Raw genomic sequence first — 25,486 nt, forward strand, 5'->3', positions numbered from 1 at the left:
TCTTTGTGTGGGATAGAGAAGCCACAGACGGCAAGCTTAAGCCCAGACCAAAACCTCTTTGGCAAATGGTCCCAGCCTGCTTGGAGGATAAACGATGTGAGGAAGCCGTTAGAGCCGTTAGGACAGGTCAGAGGGTCCTTGCAGAGCAACAAAGTATGTCAGAGGGAGAAAAGGTCTCGAAAGAAAAAAAGAAAAGAAAAAGAGATAAAAGGAACAGAGAGAAGGCAGAGATAAAAAAAGAGGATAATCAGGACCAGGAAACAAATAAGATATATTCTTCTTTAAAAGCCTTGACCTTAGAAATGTCAGACAATCTAGAAAGCATCACTGACAGCTTAGAGAAAGTGAAAGTAAAGGTAGAACCATCGGGTCCCGGGCCTCCCGCAGAGCGACAAAGGGAAGCACAGGACTCGACCTCAGTTCCACCACCAGACTCGTATTGACCCCTTGAATGGGAACTCAGGTGGTGGATACAGATTTTAAAGGCCGCAGTAAGCAGAATTCAGAAGGATCACAGAAATTGAAAGCATGTGCAAAGATAAAGATTTGGGGTAGTGGTAGTGGTCAAAAGGGGACAAGGTAATAATGGTAAAAATGTTTTGTGTATGTGTTCTTTTAGAGTTATGTTAAAATATAGAGAAGCAAAGTCGATTCTCATAGACACTTTTAGTCTTTGGACCCTGACTAGAGACAGTTTACACCCTGGACAAGAGAAAGAATGGGGTTGAGAAAACAGTCCTCCCGAACTCTCCACAGATGCTTTGGCAAAAGAAGGAAATGAGCTTAAACTTTTTGGAGCTCTCCTGGGAACAGAAGGAGGTGGGAGATGTCTTGCCTCCTTGCTGGCTCCTATTGGAGAAGTGCTTATTTCTGGTTCTGGGTTCTTTAGGTAGGATGTTTGGGTCCTTTTGGTGGAACACCATCTAGTTCTTTTCCTCTGTGTCTATTGTCTGTCCTTGGTGCACCAAGCTGTCCATGTATGTCAATTTATGTCTGGGTTTTGCTTCTCGTTGCTTGAATGTTTTGTGTTTCATGTTTAAAAGAAAAGGTTAAAACTTTAAATGCTGGCTGATTCACCCATTGATGTAGCTTTAACTCCTTTCAAGAAAGGAACAAATAAATAAAATGTTTCAATTGGCTTTTGGAGCCTGCATCTGTAGCTAGAAGCCTAAATCGGCTGGGCAAGCTCCCCAGGGGCTGGCTAAATGTTTACACTAGCCGATCCTAAAGACACCAGCTTCTAAGGTAACGGAACTGATCGCTGTCTCTCTTAGAAAAATCTTTGACTGAGATTATTGGACTCAACAGGTGACAAGGTGCTTCTCTTAAAACTACAGCTAGAAAAAGTAAAAATGGTGATTGATTTAAATATTAAAGACATGTGTAGCCACTTCGATTTTTGTTTCTGATTGGTTTTAAATATATGACTATTCTCTACATGCCTTGGTTATGGAATGTTGGCTTTGAAGTTATTGGAAATGGTTTTAAAAAAATGTAACATTGGTAACAGAAAGTTGACATAAAACTGGTAAATTTGGATGGATTCATTCTAGACAACATGTGGCATGAGCCAATCTAGGGAAACAGGTCTAAATTGGGATGATCCTAGAAACCAGGCTTCTAAAAGATGTTAAGGCAATGTCTCTTTGTTGAGGTATTGGAGACCGCACCATCATGTGTTCATATGAAGGAATTGGCAGTCAAACCTTGTAAATGAAGGATAGACTCGGGGTTTTGGAGACTGGATTTTGGAATGATGAGGCTGATCTCGAGTAAGAGGCTGCTCAGTGTGAGAAGGAGAGATATGAAGATTGTGGCACCCTAGAAGCGGCTTATTCGAAAGTGGTTAAGATGCTTGAAAACAATCCATTGTCCATAGCACCTGAAAAGGTTCAAATGGGCCAAATGGGAGAATATTTAGGAACTAAAATCACTCCTCATAGTATTTCCCCTCAAAAAATTGAATTACGAAAAGATCATTTAAAAACATTAAATGATTTTCAAAAATTACTAGGAAGCATAAATTGGATTCGACCCTATATTAAAATGCCCAATGTAGATTTACAACCACTTTATGAGATCCTGAAAGGGGATTCTCAGCTTACTTCACCCCGTGTTTTAACCAAGGAAGCACGATTATCCTTGAGGAAAGTAGAAGATTAGAAAAGGCAATGCTAAGAAGGTACAAGGAAAAGGAGGATCTCCTTTTGTGTATACTGAGAACCTTTCATCAGCCTATAGGAGTGCTATGGCAACAAGGTCCGCTTCTTTGGATTTATCCCCATATTTCTCCTAATAAGACCGTTGAATATTACCCTTCTGCTGTTGCACAGCTTGCTGTGTTAGGCGTTAAATCTTGTATTCAGCATTTTGGTATTTTACCCAAGAAAATTATTATACCATATACAACAGCTCAAATAGAAACATTGTGTGCCTTGATAGATGATTGGGCCATATTACGCTGTAGTTTTGATGGAGAGTTTGACAGTCATTATCCTAAGGATCCTTTGCTACAATTTTTTACTGAACATCCAGTGATCTTTCCTAAGATCACTGCCTCAGAGCCTTTATCTGGAGCGTTAGATATTTATACAGATGGCTCCAAAACAGGTGTAGGTGCCTATATGGTTGATTCTCAAGAACCAGTATTAATTCAATACAGTTCAGGCACCCCCCAAATTACAGAATGTAAAATTGTATTGGAAGTTTTCAAAAGATTTCATGATTTTTTTAATTTCTGACTCTGCTTATGTAGTTAATGCAGTGCGCTCACTTGAAATTGCAGGGCCAATTCGGTCGACTAGTACTGTATGTCAAATTCTTTTAGAATTACAAAATTTGATTTGGGCCAGAAAAAATAAATTTTTTATACAACATATTCGAACCCATACTAATTTGCCTGGTCCCATGACCAGTAATAACGCCCTGGTGGATGCTAGTACTCGTAGAGAGTTTATTTTTCATACTGCTCCGGTTGATCTCGCTAGAGAATTTCATCAAAAGTTTCATGTACCTGCCTTTACTCTTCAACAAAAATTTAAAATCTCTAGAGCTGCAGCTCGTGATATGGTGTTAAGTTGCCAGAGTTGTGTTCAATTTCACCACCCTCCTCAAGTGGGGATTAACCCTCGTGGTCTGATCCCGCTAAAACTTTGGCAGATGGATGTCACACACATATCTTAATTTGGAAATTTAAAATATGCTCATGTTTCTGTTGATACCTGTTCCGGTATTATACACGCTACTCTGATGACTGGTGAAAAGGCTCGTAATGCCATTAGCCATTGCTTAGAGGCATGGGCAGCCTGGGGAAAGCCTGATAGTCTCAAGACAGACAACAGGGCCTGCCTACACTGCAAAGTCCTTTCAGGCATTTTGCCAGACAATACAGGTCGGTCATACTACAGGCTTACCATACAATCCCCAAGGTCAAGGAATTGTGGAAAGTAGTACATCTGAGTTGGGGATTTAGCCTTAAAAAAGCTTATACAAAAAAAAAAAAAATTGCAGCAAACACCAAAAGAACAACTTTCTTTAGCTCTTTTTTACTCTAAATTTCTTAATTCTGGATGCACATGGCGCTCTGCTGCGGATCGCCATGCTACTACTACACCTATAACTAATACAGAAGTAAAAAGTGGAAGGATGTCTTAACTGATGAATGGCGTGGCCCAGATCCCGTGATTTGAGATCTAGGGGGCGATTTGTGTTTTCATGCCAGAATCAAGAAAATCCAATTTGGTACCTGAGTGCTTGACTCAAAAATTGCCTTCTGCTCTTCCTGAAGATGAGACTACGAACCCTACTATTACTACTGGGAATGGTAATACAGGTTAATTCGCTCACCTTGTGGGCTATTGCCAGATCCTGGCCAGTACCCATGTCAGTTCATAGCAATTCTACTGTTTTGAGAATAAGACTGGCAAGCATAATCTCTGGCCTTGGTTTCTATGGGTGCTGTCCAATGAGCAAGGGTCATATACATCCCTGACCCCCTTTGCTAGGTTGATGGGAGAGAACTTCGTGCTGTATAATGTTTCAGTTACCAGAAAAAGGTGATACCAGGTTGATCAATATTCAATATAATAACCTCTTGGTAAATAATACTGCCACTAGTACTTCAGTATGTGCTAGATTACCTTTTTTCTGATAAGCACTAATGTAAGCAGTGGTGCTTTAAATTGTAATAGCTCTGATGTAGTCTGCTATTTAGCTGAATGCTGGGATGGCACTAATGACACCGCAGTGATGGTTAAGATTCCCTCCTTTGTGCCAATCCCAGTGGAGGCAAACCCAGATAGCTTTCCTATTCTTAATTTGCTGAGAGCCAAAAGAGATTTTGGAATTACGGCAGCCATAATTTCAGCCATTGTGCTGTCTGCTGCCGCAGCTACTACAGCTGCAATCTCTATGACCAATCAAATACAGACGGCTGAGACTGTCAATCAGATTGTAGAAAGAACTGCAATGGTGCTAGAGATACAAGAAGAATTTAATACCCATTTGGCATCTGGCCTTCTATTAGCCAATCAAAGGATAGATTTAGTTCAAGAACAAATTGAAGCACTGTATCATATGACACAGCTGTCTTGTGTTTCCTCCCTTAGAGGTTTGTGCATTATTCCTTTGCGAGCTAACTTTTCTCAGAATTTTCAACAGAGCAAAGAAATCTCGAATTATCGGAAAGGAAACTGGTCCATGAAAGCAGAGCAACTATCAAGACACTTGCTGATGCAGATTGCTGTCCTCAACAGCACTAGGCTGGACCCCATCACAGTTGAAGACTTTACCTCATGGGTTACCAATGCTTTCTCCTTTTTTAAGGAATGGGCGGGCATGTTTGTCCCAGGGAGCTATTGTCCTCCTGGGATGCGGAGTATGTCTCTGGCTTATTGGCTGTTTAATAAGAGAACATGCCAGACACAAAGTGGTTGTTTACCAGGCTATGACCACCATTAAAAAGGGTGCTTCTCCCAACATATGGCTGGCCTCTTTGAAAGATCAAGAGTTCGCCCTAGATCATTTTTGTCACAGTCATGTGGAGTCATTGTATCCAGGGACAGGCAACTTTCCTCGAACTCGGACCAACCTAAGACACGAGGCCCGGTGGCGATAGGGTAACTCTATGACGGGTAAGGCCGAGTTTGGATGAGAACGACCTAAGACAGGAGCAATGACAAGATTGACGTGACACCCAGATCTAGACCAGTCATTTTATTAAACAAAAAAGGGGGAGATGTAGAGAGCGGCGCAGCGAAACAAAGATGGCGCCGACATCCAGCCTTGTCTGGATATAAATGACTTACTGCGCATGTGCAGGCTTGTCTCCTTGCTAGGGCTCCCTCTAGTGGTGAACAGCGGTACTGCACATGCGGTTTATGCACCAGGTGTCAGTTGACCGTTAATATGCTAATGAGGTGATTCATTCTCCGCCAATCCCTGGAGGACAAGTAGTGGGGTGATCCAAGCCCCACCAATCCCTGAGAGATAATTAGCATACTGTTGTCTATATAAGCCGAGCGATTTTGCTGCTCGGGGTCCCTGTTCAAGAGAGCTGTAACACTAAGAAGAGCTGTAACACTAAGAAGAGCTGTAACACAGTAAAGGCTTGTTCGCAGAAGAATCCTGTTGCCGCGCGTCGTTCTTGCTGGCGGGACATTGGGCGTGCGACACCACCCGCCAGGCTGGGCTGCATAACCTGGTCACCTACCTTCCTTAGTCCAACATTCCTCCTCTGCTGCACGAGTGACCACTTTCCAGCATGTGAACTGGGCCACCCATTAAAACCATAACACATCCCCAAATAAAGCCACCGACCAGCCAGGACCAGCACACCTGGACCCCCAGGGCCAATGTTTAACTCAACATCTGAAGTGGTTGGCTCCTCTGGGTGGATCTCTCTGAAGAGCTACTGAATAGACCCTGTATAACCCCAAGGATGCCTGGAAACCCACAAACCCTCAGGTAGGCCTACCTGGAAGGCACTGGAGCCCAGAGGGATCCTCAAGCTTGGGGCTTTGACTTCCAGAGTGTGAATTGTAATCAGCTACTAGATGTTAGTGTCCATGGTCAGTCAGGTTTTCTAGGACTGCATTCTCTTTATCTTGAAAGGGCTGGCAAGATGGCGAAGCCTCATGACTTGAATTTGATCCTGGGACCAATATGATAGAAGGAGAGAACCAATTCATGAAAATTGTTCTATAAGCTATATAGGCTCATCATGGCACATGCATAACCCCCAAAATGAATGAATGAATGAATGAATGAATGAACGAATTTCACAAATGAGAAAAAATAAGGAAATGATGTAGGCCACCTCACAAAGTTGGTGTGTCCAATGAGATGACTTCTGAAGCAAGTGTCACATTACCTGGCACATAGCAGACTGTGGGAGCACACATAGCTGTTACTGTGGTGGAATCCAAGGCTAATCTTGAGTTAAACCCTTTAGCACTGAGCTACATTTACAGATTGACAAATGCTTTTTGTTTGTTTAGCTTTGGGGGCAAGTTTGTGTGTGTGTATGTGTGTATATGTGTATTGTGTGTGTGTATGTGTGTGTATGTATGTGTGTGTATGTATGTGTGTGTATGTATATGTATGTATAAGTGTGGGTATGTATACGTGTGTATGTGTGTGTATATGTGTGTATGTGTGTGTATATGTGTATGTATGTGTGTGTGTATGTGTGTATATGGGTGTGTGTATGTGTGTGTATATGTGTATGTATGTGTATATATGTATATATGTGTGTGTGTATGTGCGTTTTATGTGTGTGTATGTGTGTGTATGTGTATGTATATGTGTGTATGTGTGTGTATGTATGTGTGTGTATGTATGTGTGTGTGTTGTTGTTTTATTTTCTTCTTTTTTCTAGATAGGGTCTCATTGCATAGCCCAGACTGTCTTGGAATTCAGTATGTAGACCAGACTGACCTCAAACTCACAGAGACATGCCTGCCTCTGCCTCCCAAGTGCTGGGACTAAAGGCATGTGCTACCACCCCCAGCAGGGGACAGGTTTTTGTTATATAGCTCAAGCTGGGCTGGAATTCACAATCCTGTCTCAGCTCCTTGAGTGGTGGAATTGTAACTGTGCACCACCATACCTAACTCCCTCTCACACACAAAAAGGCTTTTAAGAAATCAATAAAGACTCCCCTACACCTAAGACTTGGGGATACCATGGAAGAAGAGGCAGAAAGACAATAAGGGCCAGAGGACCAGGATGTCTCTGTGAGATCTTGTTTCCCAGAATTGACAGGGAAACTACACTCCGTAACAGTGCAGTTGTGCAAACATAAGGCCTAAACTACCACACCAAGGGAAACGCTAAAATGTAAGGTGGGAGTCTAACAGGCCACACCCTAGACACAGAACTGCGGCAGCTAACGACTGCCGAGAATTCATTTTCTCCAGGGAGGTGTCCTCTAATTGATTATTCAACCAGTCTTAAAATCATGTACATACAAGCAACACTGAACAGACTTAACAGGTTTATAATACACAGTTTTATGTGCACATATCTACTTAGGAATAGTCTTAGGGTGTCATTACTGTGAAGAGACACCATGACCAAGGGAACTCTTATAAAGGCAAACATTTAATTGGGCTTACAGTTTCAGAGGTTCAGTACATTATCATCATGGTGGGAAGGAAGTATGGCAGCCTGCAGGCAGACATGGTGCTGGAGGAGCCAAGAGTGCTACATCACGATCTGAAGGCAGCCAGAAGGAGGCCATCTTCAGCAGGCCACCGGAAGGAAAGTCACATCCTTAGGGAAGTTTCATCCTTATTGGGCAGAACCTCAGCATAGGGGAAGACCTCAAAGTCTGCCCACACAGTGACACACTTCCTCCAACAGGGCTGCGCCTCTCAATAATGCCACTTCCCATGGACCAAGCATTTTCAAACCACCACAATAATTAAAGAAAAAGAAACCAAGAATTTGAGAGGAAGGGGGATATGGAAGGAGTTAGAGAGAGGCAGCAGAAACAGTGGACTCCATGAGTTTGAGTTTGGTCTACATTGTGAGTTTCAGGACAGCCAGGGCTATGTAGAAAGAGACCCAGTCTCAAAAAAGGCAGGGAGGCATTAGAGTATCAGTTCTCAACCTATGGGTTGTAACCCCTTTGGAGGCTGAACAATCCTTTTGCAGGGTTTTTATATCAGATATTTACATTATGATTCATAAAGTAGCAAAAAAAAAAACAGTTATGATGTATCCAGGAAAATAATTTTATGGTTGCGGTCACTATAATATAAGGAACTGTATTAAAAGCAGCATTAGAAAGGTTGAGAAGCACTGGGTTAGAGGGAGGAGGGATGGGGAAAATTATATAATTATTTTATGTGAATTTAATTTTTTTTTTTTTTTTTTTGGTTCTTTTTTTCGGAGCTGGGGACCGAACCCAGGGCCTTGCGCTTCCTAGGCAAGCGCTCTACCACTGAGCTAAATCCCCAACCCCGTGAATTTAATTTTAATTGTCACAAAAAATAAAAATAACTTGATTGAGAAAAACAAAGAAAAGTCAATAACGGAGCTGGAGAAATGGCTGCTCTCTCAGAGGATCCCGGGTGATTTCTCAGCATCCATCTGGTGGCACACAATTATCTATGACCCCTGTTCCTCGGAATCCAACACTCTCTCCTGGCCTCCGCAGGCACCAGGCACACGTATGGTACACAGACATACAAGCCAACAAAACACCCGTGAAACACATTTTGAAAAAGAAAAAAGGAAACAATAAAAAGAAGCTGGGAAAGGATTGGAGGGATGGCTCAGCGGTTATGAACACTTTCAGTGTACTCATGAGGCTTGCCGTTTGGATCCCAGAATCCATGTAAACTGGCAGCCTGTCTGTGCAAGCCTATAGGCTCTAAGGTGGGTGGAGGCAGGGGAATCACTGGGCCTTGCTGACTTCCAGTCTAGCTTGTGTAGCAAGCATTTTAGCCACCGAACCTTCTCCTGAGACTGAATGTGCGCAAGCTTATGTGTTGATAGGTGTGTGCTAACAAACGCTTGCGTTCGCCCGCCATCTTACTTATAATGTGCCATCTCTCCCGGCCTGAGTTGGGCCTCATGGAAATAAGTGGGTGGCTATCTGTCTCCCAGCTTTACTTGACCATTTTGGATCTAGGCTATAAAAGTTAACCAAATGACTACTCCATGGTATAGTTAAGACGTTTTTGTTGTTTTTGTCTCTCGAGACCGGGTCTGTGTAGCTTTGGCTGTCCTGGAACTCATTCTGCAGATCCTCCTGCCTCTGCCTCCCCAGTGCTGGGATTAAAGGCATGCACCACCACTGCTGGGCTAAGGAGGTTTTTATTGTAGAGACAAGAAAAAGAAGAGCAAGGCACCTGGAAGAGTTCAGAGCAGAGAAAGAAAGAAATGGACTGAATATGACCAGCGGGCGGGACATGACCTGGGTTTTCCGTGACCGGGAGGAGAGTAGCCATGGATACAAGAAAGAGAAAACAGAGCAAGAGAAAGAGGGCGGAGCACAGAGTGGCGGAGTCTAAGGAGAAGGAGGAGCTGGGGAGGGAAGCCTGTGAGCTGGAGGGAATTTAGGGCAGGAGAGGAGGAAAAACACATTTTTGAGAAGTACTTGTGACACCTCCGGAGGCTGGAGGCCAGTGTTCACTTTGATATGCTGATAGACAGCAGCGGTAGCCTTATGTCTTTTCTGGCGGAGGTAAGGGAAATTATTCCTTTTGCTAGACGGGAACCAGCTTCCCAAGCTCCTGAGGAATGCTGGCTTTTGTGTAACCTCCAGAACCCCTCATTGAGCTCCAGAACCCCAGGTTGAGCTCATTTCTAGATATCTTTGTTGAGCTTTGGTCTGTCACTATGCACTGTAATTGCTGAAATCTGTATCTGAGTTTACCAGCTTTCGTTGTGCAAATCTTGTTCCTTAATTTAAAACCATTGGTCAAATAAAAGTGGCTACAGCCAATTACTAGAGGGATTGGAAGTAGAAGGCTTTTGAGTTTGATTGAAGGTGGCAGAAGGATGGGCTGGAGAGATGGCTCAATGCTCAAGAACACTGACTGCTCTTCCAGAGGTCCTGAGTTCAAATCCCAGCACCCACATGGTGGCTCACAACCATCTGTAATGAGATCTGGTGCCCTCTTCTGGTGTGTCTGAAGGCAGCTACAGTGTACTTATATATAATAAATGAATAAATCTAAAAAAAAAAAAAAAAAAAAAAAAAAAAAAAAAGAAGAAGGTGGGAGGAGGAGGAAAAGAAGGAGCAGAAGGGGCCATGAGAGGAGACTCACTATTATGAGCAAAGTAGCTTAGAGTGACCCTCCAGTAATTGTCAAAGACAAATAAAATAACCGTAGTGTGTAAGCCGGTCAGGGATAGGTTTAAATTGGTTGTACCATATCTGAAGTGCCTTTTGGAATTTGGGGAATCAATTTTCCTTTGAACCTGATATGGGATAGACGCTTGGGCACTCATAGACGCACTGAGGTGGAATGGCTGCTGGGTGACTGCTCTGCTGGGGACTCACACTTCTACCTTACTGCTTTGCCAATTTGAACATGCTTTCATCTGAAGACCCAATATGGCTGCTGGAGTTGCGGATATCATGCCCATAGTCTAGCAGACAGAAAGGAGTGCTGTGTCCTGTGCAGCTTGGGTTCTGGAACTTTGGCTAAGGGCAGCAAGGAAGTAAAGAAAGGGCAGCCATGGACACGGACAGTAAAGCTGGGATCAGGTGGAATCTGCTCCCAATACTGCAATAGGAAGCCTCAGTGTGTGTATTGGGTGTAGCACTGGGGAAAGAGTTACCTAGTTTCCATAGGTGGTCTCTGTAGGTGAGCAGTCTCATGTTATAAGCAAGGAGAAAGCTGTACACACTGATCAATAGTTCATGAGAGCTTTGCCACTCCTCTTGAGCCTGGCCTGTCTGGGTAACAGCTTTGCTCAATTCTCTATGGGTCGAAGAGTTTACAGCTCTCACCATGGCCAAGCCCATGTCAAAAATATCATTTAGGTCTTCCTTGGCTCCCCTACAAAGGAGGAAATAGGGGCCAGGAGAAGAAGATCCCACTACCTTTAAGGTTTCCTGAAAGCTGCCACTGTTCCCTTGGTACATTCAGAGACCCGGGTGAGAGCCTTTTAGTTGGATTTTTGCCATCTTGAAGTAAGCTAGAGTTGGGGTTGGAGAGATGGCTCAGTGGTTAAGAGCACTGACTGCTCTTCCAGAGGTCCTGAGTTCAATTCCCAGTAATCGCATGGTGGTTCATCTGTAGTGGGATTTGAACCCTCTTCTGGTGTGCTTGATAGCTACAATGTATACTCATATAAATAAAATAAATAAATCTTAAAAGAAAAACCCACAGAGAGGTTGGGGATTTAGCTCAGTGGTAGAGCACTTGCCTAGCAAGTGCAAGGCTCTGGGTTCGGTCCCCAGCTCCGCAAAAACAAACAAACAAACAAACAAACAAAAAAAACCCACAGAAATAAGCTAGAATTATCTGGAAGAGGGAACTTCAACTGAAAACCAAAATAAAACTCCCATCAGATTGGAAATGTAAGAGGAGCTGGCCTACTCTGGGGGCTGTCAACTTAGGCAGGTAATCCCTGGTTGTATAAGAAAGTAGGTTGGGAAGGAAGAGGCAGTGGATCTCAATGAGTATGAAGCCAGCCTGGTCTATAGAGCAAGTTCCAGGACAGCCAGGGCTCTGTCTCAATAAAAAAACCCCAAAACCCCAAACACCAAAAAAACAAAATATAAAAATCAAACAGAAAGCAAGAAAGCGACAAGCAGGCTGAGTAGGCCGTAGTCTCTCTGTGGTTCCTCTGTGGTCCCTGAGTCAGTTCCCCTGCGTCAGTTCCTGCCTGCAGGTTCCAGTCTTGGCTTCCAACCATAATAGGCTATAAACTGTAAACCAAGTCCTTCTCTCTCCAAGTTGCTTTTTGTCATGGCATTTTACACAGGGACAGAAAGCAAGCTAAGATAGTGCCGGACACTCATGCACAGTGTATTTTTCTTCTCTACATACTTTCTTATGACAACGTTTGTTTAATTAATTAATTAATTTTGAGATAGAGTCTTGCTAGGTATTCCAGTCTGTACTGGAACTTAAAATCTTCCTGTCTAAGCCTCTGATGTGCTGGACTGTAGAATGAACTATCCATCCAACTAAGTGTAAGTTAGCACAACACAGTTGTGTGTGTATCTATTTATCTACTCAATACAATGCCGTGTATATTGGCTTTTGATCATGGTCACTGGCTTCTAATTCCCTTCCTAAGGCAGCTGTAGAAGTTAAAAATCATCTTCAAAGCTGCTCATGATGTTCTAAATTCTATTCTCTGCTTTAGAGCTAGACAATTCTTTGACCTACTTGTGTGATAACAGATCACAAGACCCTGATCATTCTGGAATGAACCTGTCCCATCTGCTGGAGGAAGGCGCTGCAGATGGGGCCAGCAAGAATCTGAGCAGACAGGCTGAGCTGGCTTCCACACCCAGTCTGACCCTTCTGTCTAACTACTTTTTAGTGAGGGTGTGGAACTTCAGTCCTGCCTGCGTGGAGATGTTGCCCTGAGACCCAGAAGACAGGTTTTCTCAAGATCCTCCAAACTACTAAACAAGAAGGGCCCTGAGGGCAGTGAGTCCCACCCTTCTACTGCTCCCCTCAGGGCTCTCAGTGCCTGTGGAACCCAGGCCTTGCTAGGCAAGCAATCTTCTCTGGCTGACACCCCCAGCTTTGTAATACTCCGCATGAGAAATTAAACTGAAGTACTTTTCTGAGTTTTTCTGACATGCTGTGCAGATGAACTGTAGGAAGGACTGAGGATACAGATCAGAAACACGGCCCTGCATTCATTGCAAAGAGAAATCAAGCAGAAAGAAATTAGTATTGACAACTGGGAACTGGATAAAAGGTTTTCTGGTTAAGAGTACTTGATGCTCTTGGGAAGGACTCGGATTCTGTTCCCAGAATCCACATAGAAGCTCACAATCATCAAGCAACCCCAGTTCTAGAAGACTCTATACTCTCTCATAAACTCTACAGGTGCCAGGCATGCATGTGGCACACGGATATACACGTAAGAATAAATACATATTAAAAAATAAAAAATGGACTTATTTGTAATCCCAGTATTCAGAGGGTAAAGGCAAGAGGGTCAGGAGCATAGTTCAATTTTAGCTACATAACAAGTTCACGAGGTCCTAGATTTAAACAAACACACACACACACACACACACACACACACACACACACACCTGGCATACACACATACCACACATTCACGTGTACATACACACACAAACACACACAATACACACACACACACACACACACACACATGCACCCACATGAACATATACAAACACATACCACATACACCATAAGGACACACCACACACCACACCACATGTATCAAATATACAGGATTTTTGATCATACTGTGAACCTGGAGATTGTGCTATTTACTGGAAAAAACTGTTTCTAGTTTTTCTAGTGTAGTGTGGCTCAGCCCTAGCATTCACCTCTAATCCAAGAGTTTTCTGCTTTTTTTTTTTTAAAGGAATTATTTATTTTTGTATATGAATACACTGTTTCTGTCTTCAGACACACCAGAAGAGGGCATTAGATCCCATTACAGGTGGTCGTGAGCCACCATTTGGTTGCTGGAAATTGAGCTCAGAACTTCTGAAAGAGCAGTCAGTGCTCTTAACTGCTGAACCATCTCTCCAACCCGCTTATTGTAAACAGGATTAAATAAAGCCAGCCATTGGTCATGAGCCAGCACACACAAGCAGTTAATAGGAAATGAATATAGGAAAAAGAAAAACAGAGAGAGTAAGAGGAAGTCAGGAGGATGGATAGAGAGATGCACAGGAAGTAGAAAGAAGGGACATTCAGTTTGAACAGTTTTGAGATATTTGTGGAGAAGTTGCTTTTCCTTTTGGGATGTCAGCTGTGGGAGAATGTCAGCTGGGTGCTTTCTCTGCCTCTCTGAGCTTGAAGGCGTTTATCCCAGCATCTGGTTCCCGAATCTGAATTGGTAAAATTGAACAATTGAGATTTTGTTAAAAAACATTTGGTGCTCCAACTTGTGGCACAACCACATGGATAGATAAATCACACCAGCTGTGGGCAGAGAAGCCATCGAGTTTAGTAAGTCACCTGGACAGTCCTCAAGGAGAGAGAGTTAAGGAGGGGAAATACCACAATACAAGGCTCTAGGACCCCGAATAGTGCTACTTTTTTGGCTTGAAGATAGATACAGAAAAGGAAAAGCTAAATGGCTTAGCTGAAACTGTCTCAGTATATTACACTCTTAGTACTTCATATTTTATCTTTAAGAGTCATAGTGGCTTTCTGTACCCTTTCAAAGAAAAAACTACGTAGACACAGGTAAAAGAAAAATATGAAAAGTGGATTGGTAAGATACAAGCCTTAGAAAGACAGAAACGAAAGTAAGAAAAACACTTAGATTCAGACAAAGGAATTTAGACGATAACCTACCACGCCACCTCATGATGAAACTCAAGAGGGTCAGCCCAAGATTGTTAGAAAATCAACTTTAGTTTATCTAGTTACTATACAATATCTACCTGGAGTCAGTAGGTTTCACCCCCACCCCCATGCCCTAAAGGTTATAAAGAATTTAAATGGAATCCTATAGACATATTAGATTTCAGGAGATTTAAGGAAGCAATTATTTCATATGGTGTGCATTCACCCTCTGTGAAACAGATATTAAATTCATGGGCAACTCAGAACTGAATTATTCCCCAAGACTGGTGAGATTTGACAACATCAATATTGGAAGCTGGTCCTCAGTTTCAATAGTGAACATGGAGGGAAGAGGAAGCTAGGGCCATGCAGCAATGACATAAGGCCAGAGGTATTGAGAGTTCCCAGGGTCAGTTGTTAGGTGAAGTCAGTATGCTGAGCCACAAAGCCACCTTGAATTTATGATCACACCTTGGCACTATGTCATTTTGCAGCCTTAAATGCTTGGGACAAAATTGAAGAATCAGGAAAGGGTCAAAGTCATTTACTAAAATTATAGAATGCCCAAAAGAAGCCTTCACTGTTTTGTTTTGTAAAAATTGACTTCACTTCAGCTGTAACTAGAATAGGTTCAGATTCAGAATCAGAAAATACTAATCAAATCTTTGGCTTTGAAAATGCTTATTCAGAATGCAAAAGAGTGATTAGACCTTTAAAGGCAAGATCATCACCAATTGAGGAACGGATTAGAAATACAGCTGATATTAGATCTCACATTTACGATGCCACTCTATTAGGAAAAGTAATTTCTAAAGGTTTTAAGACATAAGTAAGGTCATTTGAAAAGGGATTGCAGGCTAGGCATACCTAGAAACAATGTTTTTTCTAGAGATAATCCAAAAAGAAAGCCCCAGCCTTCTGTCATGTATAGAAGGTGTAGCAAAAGCCAGCATTGGACTAATGAATGTAGACCAGCAAGGGACAGGTAAGGTAACCCTTTGCTGTCAGGAAATGGCCTAAGAGGCCTCCTGAATGCCCCAGTATCAAATTTGATTCAATCATTCCCTGTTAGTGTCCTAGAAAATCATCCACAGAGCAATTAAAAGATTTAATGTCTGTTGTTAAAACAACAGTGCTGTGAATGTAATCAAGGAAAGAACAGCTTCAGTAGATAAAACAGAAAATTCAGAAGAGACCAAAAACAAATATTTTGCCAAACTGCTATAAATGGTCACAGACCAAAGCTAAAAAATACAAATAAATGGCATTGAAATAGAAGGTTAGTAGACCCGAGAGCAGATGTAACAATAATTTCACCAAAATATCGGCACCCAGATTGGTCTCTTTAGGAGGTAAATACTCAGCTTCTAGGCATTGGAACTTTATCTCAGATGAAGCAAAGTGCAGGATGGGTCAAGTGTATAGGGTCAGAAGGACAAACAGAAAAATTAAAGCTGCATGTGGTTAATGTAGGCATGAATTTATGGGGACATGATTTGTTGCAGCAATGGAAAACACAAATTAACATTTATCCAATTTCAGAAAAAATAAAGAATGTTTTTGAGAAAACTGTTGAAAGGTGTTATTAAAAATAGTCACAGACTGTCCACATTGCCCATAAGCAGGACTGAACAAGTGTTTCAAAGTTACCAATGACTCTACCTTTAAAATGGTTAACTGACAAACCTGTGTGGATGGAGCAATGGCCTTTGACGTCATATAAATTACAGGTACCAGAACAGCTGGTACAGCAGCAGCTAAATGCTCAACACATTGAAGAATCTGCCAGCTCATGGGAGTCCCTTGTGTTTGTTATAAAACAAAATCAGGAAACTGGAGGATGTTAACAGATTTAAGAGGCATACATAAGATGATTTGGCCAATGGGCTCTTCACAGCCTGAAATCCCACTGCTTTCTTTGTTATGTAAGTCATGGCCTGGGACAGTCATTGACTTAAAAGATTGCTTTTCACAGCCTCTGCAAGGTACTGAGCATGGTAGGGAGAAGTTTGCTTTCTCAGTATTTACTTATAATACTAGTTGTCCAATAAAGAGATAGCATTGGAAAGTCTTACTACAAAGAATGTTAAACAGATCTATCTTGCGCCAATATTTTGTGCAACAACTGTTAAAAATAATTTGTAGGCAGTCTTCTTCACCTACAATTTATCATTATATGGATGAGATCTTATTGGTTGATTCAGATGCAGATACCTTAGGAGAAATGTTTGATAAAGTAAAGAGAACTTTGCATTGTTAGGATTAAAAATTGCTCCTGAAAAAATAAAAGAGGAGATTCTATCCATTATATCTAGGATATAATATCTATCACTTTAGAGAGAATTAAACCACAGTCTAACATTCTAACATGTAATTAAGACACATTAAGGAAATTCATTTTTCATTTCACGCCAGTAAGGCAAATGTGCCTTTGGTAAATTATCACTTGGAAAAAAATATTTTTTTAATTTTTACTTTTTCATGGCTGATCATGTTAGTCTTTATAAGTTAGTTTGGACTGATGTGGAGTCTGTGCCTTTCTGCACTGAGGAAATAGCTCAGTTGCCTATAATCTCCATCCCTAAATTGCTCACCCCTTCCCCAAAAGAGGCACCCACTGATCTGTGGGGACATACTGAATGGTCACAACATTTGGCTAATGCATGGTTTACAGATGGTTCTGATGGAACCAAAACTAATGGAAAGAGGCAGCTTACAGATGAGGGGATGGAATGGCCAACAGTGAGGAAGGAACCACAAAATCAGTGAAGCACTACTGGTTATAAGACAAACAACTAAGAAAGCAAAAGGAAAAACTTCTTCTCCAATTAATTCATGGTGCATGTTGGGAGCAATGCCCTTAAAACCCTCAATTACTGATGTTAATATTATAGTTAAAGTTAAGTATGACTGGGGTCATGGAAAATCCCCAGCCAGCTGCAGAAGACTAATACAAATCTGGTGGTCAGGATGGCTAATGATATGACAGAGTTGTGACCTTGCTGAGAAATACATCTGACGTCAGGATGCCCAATGTGATGACAAACCTGTAACCTTTCTGAAAAACCAACATCCTGTTGACATCAGCTGACCACACAAGTACTGTGTCCTTGGCCTGTGTAAATGTTTCCCACTTCTCCCCTCTCTCTGTTACCCTTGTTATGGTAAAAATTCAGCCTTGGGAAAAAATAAAATTGTCGCCTTGATCAGACTCTTGTCTTGGCGTCCTTCTTCGTGTCTCTTGTCTCCCATCCTCTTCCAGGTACTCTCCGTACCCTCCCTCATGATTGTCCTGCATGACAGAACATCTGGGTGAGGCAATGGTCAACAGAGTGGAAACACTCACTAGAAGGTAAATGGCAAAGATACCTAGCCCTGGGAGGTGTGAACAGAAATGGCAGAAGCTAGCAAAACACAGCAAAGACACTAAATGTTATGTAGCTCATACAGGCAAGACAGACAAGACTACTGAAAACAAGGAAATAGTGGACACATCAGCATAAGACCAGAAAATTACAATTCACTAGGGAACAAATCCAGAATAAATCAGGAAGGATGATAGAGGGCCAGAGAGATGGCTCAGTGGTTAAGAACACTGATTGCTCTTCCAGAGGTCCTGAGTTTAAATCCCAGCAACCACATGGTGGCTCGAAACCATCTTGTAAGGGGATCTGATGCCCTCTTCTGGTGTGTCTGAAAACAGCAACAGTGCACACATACATAAGTATTTTTTTTAAAAAAGAAAGAATGATAGATTACATATTTGAAAAACTTGAAAGTTTACCACTAACACTAAAAAATAAGGGGAAATGGAGAATGAGATTAAACCAGGATGACCCTGTCAGAATAACTACTGTAGGGACTGTATTGTCAGCCGTGGCTCACATCTTTCATCGTAGCACTTGGGAGGCAGAAGCAGGCACATAAGAATTACAGTGATTTAAATTTAAAAGCCACCTGCAAAAGGAAGGCTGAAATTCAAAGTGAGTATCCTTTGTTATCTAAAAATAAAGAAAGCTAAACCTTGAATTTATATATAAAGAGAAAGGAAATCTAGGTATATCTGTCTACACATATTGAGGTATTTTTTAATTTTAAAATTTCAAAAAGAATTTTTAAAATTTCAATTGAAAGGTAACACTTTTACTGTTGCTAAACCCACTTTGCCCCAGGAAAGATATACCCTGACAAAAGAGGAACCCTCAGAGTTAGGGTTGGGGAATGGTTTTGTTTTTATCTTTCCAGGAGAATAAAAGAATCCAACTAAGGAAGCCAGAGACCACTGGACAAGTGAAACATCTGAAGAGAGGACATTATCAAGAGAGTATGTCCCGAGACAAAGAGTGAATTGGCCAAGTGGTATCGCCTGCCTCCAGCACGTTTCTGCTGCCCTCTACAGAAGGAAGTGGCAAATAGTCTTTTTGTAGTCCCAGTTCAGTAAAAATTAAAGCTGGCTTTGGGGTTGGAGCTTGGCTCTTCCCTTCTCTAAACCCACACATGCTTGTCAAAGAAAAAAATCTAAAATCTCTGTTACATATCAGAGAAGCCACTTGGTATGTGACAGAGAAAAATAAAAAATAAGGGGTGATTCAATAGACACTAATCTCACAATATTTTGGTTTTCATTTGACTCTTTAAAACTTTTCTTATGGTACAATATATTATTATAATACATAATATATTTATAACACATATAATTATAATATATAACTATGTATTGTATGTTAAATATAATAATATTATCTCAAACCCTGTGAGATTATTTTGCATATATAAATTTTCTGTCATGATACCAGTAGTCATACAGAACACAAACTAATTCTAGAAATAGGTTTGCTCTAGCTTCCTGTATGTGTTTTCAGTCTACAGCAGGTAACTAGGAACAAAGTTTGTGTGCCTCAGTTGTACTTAATGTCAAGGTTCAGGAATCGCTACGCAAACTGTATAAACACTGATCTCAGTTAAGCAGGAATAGTTTATCGAAGGTGCACCCCAAGACTGATCAATCAGGACCACACACACACACACACACACACACACACACACACACACACACACACCACACACACACACACACACAAAGGGCCTTGGGAGCCTAAATGTGGTACCAGTCTGTTCTTAGGGCAGATTTTTATATGAAAAACCAAGTTTAGAAGCTCAGAAGGCAAGAGTGGAGACAGTACTGCATTTTGGCTAACTAGAAGGATCATCAACTAACCTTTAAGTGATTGGTCCTAAGTGGGGTGGTAGACGGGTGTGAACAGGGGAGTTTCAGAAGTTGAGATAACAGAGCCTAGGTAATAAAACCATAGTGTTCTGTATGACCTTTTAAGAGAAGGTCATGACATTTTCAGTGACAGTGGTGGATAATTATGTCTGGGAAACAGAGTCTGAGAACCTGAACTTAATTTCACTGTATGAGCAAAATGGAGACTAAATACAAAATGGCTACAGTTATGTTAAAAGGAGCAGACTAAATAGACTGTAGTCCTCAAACCTTTCTGAGATCTGCTGAATATGGCATTTAAAATGTTTTAAGTTTTCTACCATTCCCAACAGTAACCTATGAAGTCTCCTAGAAGATGATGGGGCCCTGCAAAGATGAAGCCACCTGGATTGTGGTAACACTAACCACAGGGCCAAACTGCCCCATGCCTCTTCTGCCACCAGGTTCTACACAGTGGACACCTTTGGCTTGGCTGCTGGGTTCTACCTAGCCAGGATTGCCACTGAGCTGACCAACACCACCCAAAGATAAACTTCAGACTACAAACTGCTCAGAACATTCAAGTTGCTGAGTTCATATGAGACTGGCATAAACATTTTACAGAACTCTGAGCTCAAAATACTTAATCTTAAAACTGCCAAATAGAACTTAGCTGGATATTGCGGAAAGCTTGGCAGAAATATCTTTATTATTGTAAATAGTTTTACTATGTTAGAGTTAAAGTCTTTCCTTTTTATTTATACCGGACGGAGAAATGTTGCAGGATCACATTGTAGACCCCAAGATTGTCTTATTTACTGGAAAAATATGTTTCTAGTGTGGTGTGGCTCAGTCCTAGCCCACACCTTTAATCCAAGAGCCTTGTGCTTATTGTAAACAGGATTAAATGAAGTCGAGCATAGGTCAAGGGGCAGAGCAAGCAACCAGTCACCGGGGAGTGAATATAGGAAAAACCAGAGAGTAAGAGGAACTCAGGAGGATGGATAGAGAGACACACAGGAAGTAAAGAGGAGGAACATTCAGTCTGAGGGTGTTTTTGAGACATTTTGGAGAAGAAGCTCCTTTTCCCTTTGGGATGTCAGCTGTGGAGGACCAGCTGGGTGCTTTCTCTGCCTCTCTGAGCTAGTAGGCTTTCAACCCAACATCTGACTCCCAAGTCTTCATTGGTAAAATTGAATGTTTGAGATTTTGTTTAAAAATATACATGTGCATGTACCCACACAAAGACCCCCTCCACACACACACCACACACACCACCCACATAGATGTACATGCCCATACACTACACACACACACACACACACACACATATACACACGCACATGTATGTGAGGTCCGAATTGAACCCCTTCCAGGACCTCTTGAATGAGACTAATGGAGACAGTGATCGATGCAATTGCAAGAGGAGTTTAATTCTGACATGTCGGGGTCCTCCCACTTCGAGGGGAGACGACCCCGAGCAGACTCTGACAGGGAGTTATATACCTTGCAAACAACTGGGGCAGAATTCAAACAATTGATAACTAGGCAGGGTATTATTGATGGGGCAAAGTGACCCCCAAGCTGACTCGTGATCAGTGGACTGTTCTGGACTTTCCAGGGGGGACAGTTGAGAGTCAAGGGTAGGTCGGTTGGGAGTTACAGGTAGCTTTGTTTGACAGTTTGGTTTGCAGTTGCTCTGGGAACTAACTTCTCCCTGGAAGGAGGGGTCTTTTTTGTGCTTGGAGGTTTGTGGTGGAACTTCCCCACTGGCTGTAGATCGACCCAAACTCTAGGTCTTTTATTTATACACCCACATGAAACACATACCACACAGAGATGCATTATGCATGCACATGAACACTCCCCACGTGTGTGTGTGTGTGTGTGTGTGTGTGTGTGTGTGTGTGTGTGTGTGAGAGAGAGAGAGAGAGAGAGAGAGAGAGAGAGAGAGAGAGAGAGAGAGAACAGAACCAAGTGGATTCTTGAAGTTTATTTTCCTGTTTAGTGCAATACTTTGTTTCAAAAAAAAAATAAAGGAGGGTCTGGAGGTGGTGGCACATACCTTTAATCCCAATATTTGGGAGACAGAGGCAGGCAGACCTCTGTTGAGTTTGAGGCCAGCCTGGTCTACAGAGTTCTAGTACATCCAGGGATACACAGGGGAACCCTTTCTCAAGAAAACAAAACAAAGCAAGTGAGTAAGCAAATAAATAAATGAAGGAAGGAAGGAAGGAGGAAGGAAGGAAGGAAGGAGGAAGGAAGGAAGGAAGGAGGAAGGAAGGAAGGTAGAAGGCCAGAAAGATGTTGGGCAAGTAAGGGCACTTGCCATACAAGTCTGGGGACCCGAGTTCGATCCCTGGAACCATATAAAGGTGCAAGGAGAGAATTGACTGTGCAAACTTGTTCTCTGATTGTCACATGACTGTGGTGGCACATGTGCCCACACACGAGCATCTTGCAAACACAATGATAAAGTAATTAATGTTGGACACTGATCAAGGACAGGCTCAATGTGGATTTTTGGCTTCCGCACGTTATGCATCACACGAACACACACCCCCTCACAGATGTACACAGCCACACTCATAAGTACATATCATATACACAATTTCAAAAATACTTTTCTTTTTAGATTTATGTTTTATGTGTATGCCTGCCTTAATATATGGCATATGGAGGGGGGTGGTTATGAAAGCCACACGGGTGTTGGGTCCTCTGGAGCTGCAGTTACGGGTGGCAATACGCTGCCCTTTCTGGGTTCTGTAAGCACAACCTTGGTCGTCTTGAAGAGAAGCAAATACTTTGATCCACAGAGCCGTCTCTCCAACACTAACACAAATTAAAAATATATATGTCGCGGGAACCTGGATGTATAGATGATACCTGTAAAGCACAGTTAAAGGAACCGGAAGCTTATGGCCGGTATCTAGAACTCGACAATCCTGGGGCTGAAACCCCCAAGTAGTGGGATCTCAGGTAATCAGAACTGAACTGCATCTGAAGCCACAGCACCTGCTTGGCATGTGGGGATTCCTGTATCTGGTGAGCGTTCTCTCTTGGACTTAGACGTATGAGAACAGAGGAGAGAGAGGACACATTAAGTCAGGCATGGTTGTGCATGCATATAGTTAGTTCTAATACCAACAAGTTGGATTCAGAAAGATCAGGGTTCAGGACCAGCCTCAGCTAAGGAGTGACTTTGAGGCCAACCTGGGCTACATGAAACCCTGTCTTAAAAGAGGGAGGGAAGGTCAGAGAGAGATTGTTTTCTCTCAATGTTATCACTACTTTTTGGGGTCATTATTGAGTAAAGTAAGTGCTAAGTTTGAGTCTTCAACAGCTGTGCCATCTCTCCAGTGCTCTTTGAACAGGAGCTGTGGTATTATGACCAAGATAGTTACCTAATTACTAATGGGAGGGTAGCCTATACAATGTGGATATGCTCAAAAGGATGAAGTAGAATGAGGTTCTACTATGCTATTTAGAGTAACTTAAAAGGTATGGCTTATTTCTAAAAATCTCTATTTAAGCCAGGTGTTGTGGCTTTTGTCATTAATCCCAGCACTCAGGAGGCAGAAACTGGTGGATCTCTGTGAGTTACAGGCTAGCCTTGTCTACAAAGTGAGTTCAGGACAACCAGGGCTACACAGAGAGAACCCTGTCTCAAGAGACAAAAACAAAAACAAACAAACAACTCCCCCAAACAACAAAATTCCATTTAATATTTTCAGACCCTAATAAACCACTGACAATTAAAACTGCAGAAAATGAAACCAGAGAAAAAGCTCCTACTATGTGCCTTTTCCTCTTATGTCTTACTGGGGTCTTGGAGTCACCCCACAACCACACAAACACCGATCCCAGTCCCACAGGGATGGTTTATTGAATGCACACCCTAAGACTGATCAATCAGGGATGTAGCTCAGAATTTGGGGGCTGAGGCTACAACCTCCAACATCTTTCTCTGTCAGCTTATAAAGGCTAAGCACATAAAAACTATAGTGAGCTCATGTGTAGGTGCAGGCAGTAGTGTCTGGTGGTCAGCTCCAACTCAAGTCATTTTAGACTTAACAGTTCACATTGACCTTTAATTTGATGGGTCCTGTGTAAAGCTTTGTGGAATTCCTTAAAATCAATAAGCCCGTACAGAACATAGCAGGATGTGTGATCGCCATGACCTTACTCTGAGTCAAGTTATTTCTCTGTGTCAGTGACTGGCAGGCATATTACAGCAACAATATGATAGCTGGCAGGCATGGAACAAAATGGCTACAGCAATGCTGGGAGGCAGGGGCGGGGCTTAACATTCTCTCCCTTGAGTTGTTTCACTGAGTCAAATCATTGACTCAAAATCTTTCTCTTTGGCCAGTGGGGCCAGTTAAACAAACTTTTTGCTTTTTTTTTTTTTTAAAGATTTATTTATTTATTATATGTAAGTACACCGTAGCTGTCTTCGGACACACCAGAAGAGGGCATCAGATCTCATTACAGATGGTTGTGAGCCTCCATGTGGTTGCTGGGAATTGAACCCAGGACCTCTGGAAGAACAGTCAGTGCTCTTAACCACTGAGCCATGTCTCCAGCCTATCATATGACTTTAGCTAATGGATCAAGAAAAGAAGTTAAATGACTGATTTTTTTAAAAAAATTCTAACAGGTCTTGATCAACTTGTTAACTTGAGTATTTAAATTTTTGATCTTCCTTAATAAGTGCTATTGCTCCCATATTTGCAGACCCTGCTATGCCCATGCCTATGAGGAGGGGAACTAGTATTGGAGCTGCCCTGGCCATCCCGGATCGGTGTAGACGCCCTAGCTGGTCCCAGCCTCCCTCTCCGGAATAACGGTATACCTGAGGCAACAGTTGCGCACGGACAATGTGACCTAAAGAGTCTAGCTACCTGAGATTCTTCAGTCCCTCAGGGGGAAGGAAGAACTCTTGAGTAGAGGGAAGGGAGAGGCTGTACACACAGAAGGCAGAGTCTTCAAGTCTTCCCATGCATTACTTAAAGCATTTTTTTTTTTTTAAAAAGAGAAACGTCGTTGTTTAATGGTAAAGCTCAGCACACTCTAGCACCAGGACTGGCAGGAGTCAAAGCAGCAGGGACGGCCGGGTGACCCCATGGAGCCTCACATGGCAAAGAGGATGAGGAAGGCGACCATCAAACAGAAGAGCCCCATGGCCTCAGACAGGGCAAAGCCCAGAATGGCATAGGCGAAGAGTTGCTGCTTGAGAGACGGGTTCCTGGCATCGCCAATAATCAAGCTACCAAACACTGTGCCAACGCCAGCCCCTGATCCAGCCACACCAACTGTGGCGGCCCCAGCACCAATAAATTTGGCTGCTGTGTCGATGTCCCGGGAAATAACACTGGTCTGGAATTCCCGTCTGGCCACCTGGAGAGGGGGGCTGCAGCAGGAAGGCTTTTTAGATGGAGCCTCTGGTCTACTCAGGAGGGAGGCAGACACAGGCCTGATTAGACCCCTGGTACAGGAGTGGATCAGAACTGGAGAAATGAGCAGTGCCTTAGTGGTCTGCATTTTTCAATCTCGCAGTTTTAGCTCTTGGTCTTAAAGCATTTTAAAAAAATATTTATTTATTCATTTATTTGTTTGTTTACTTATTTAATGTATACAAGTACACTGTCACTGTCTTCAGACACACCAGACCTCATTACAGATGATTGTGAGCCACCATGTGGTTGCTGGGAATTGAGCTCAGGACCTCTGGAAGAGCAGTCGGAGCTCTTAACCGCTGAGCCATTTCTCCAGCCCTTAATCTTAATTTGAA

General features: G+C 42.4%; 1 protein-coding gene across 1 annotated transcript; it reads right to left on the reverse strand.

Annotated features, from left to right (window-relative positions):
* Positions 1-24,726: 24,726 nt before the first annotated feature.
* Positions 24,727-25,261, reverse strand: LOC116893592 (ATP synthase F(0) complex subunit C1, mitochondrial-like). Its single transcript, XM_032895290.1, has one exon. The coding sequence runs from the start codon at positions 25,234-25,236 to the stop codon at positions 24,826-24,828; it is 411 nt and encodes a 136-aa protein (XP_032751181.1). The 5' UTR covers positions 25,237-25,261; the 3' UTR covers positions 24,727-24,825.
* Between the last annotated feature and the right edge of the window lie 225 nt (positions 25,262-25,486).

Source organism: Rattus rattus, chromosome 2, assembly GCF_011064425.1.
Source record: "Rattus rattus isolate New Zealand chromosome 2, Rrattus_CSIRO_v1, whole genome shotgun sequence".
Taxonomy (NCBI): domain Eukaryota; kingdom Metazoa; phylum Chordata; class Mammalia; order Rodentia; family Muridae; genus Rattus; species Rattus rattus.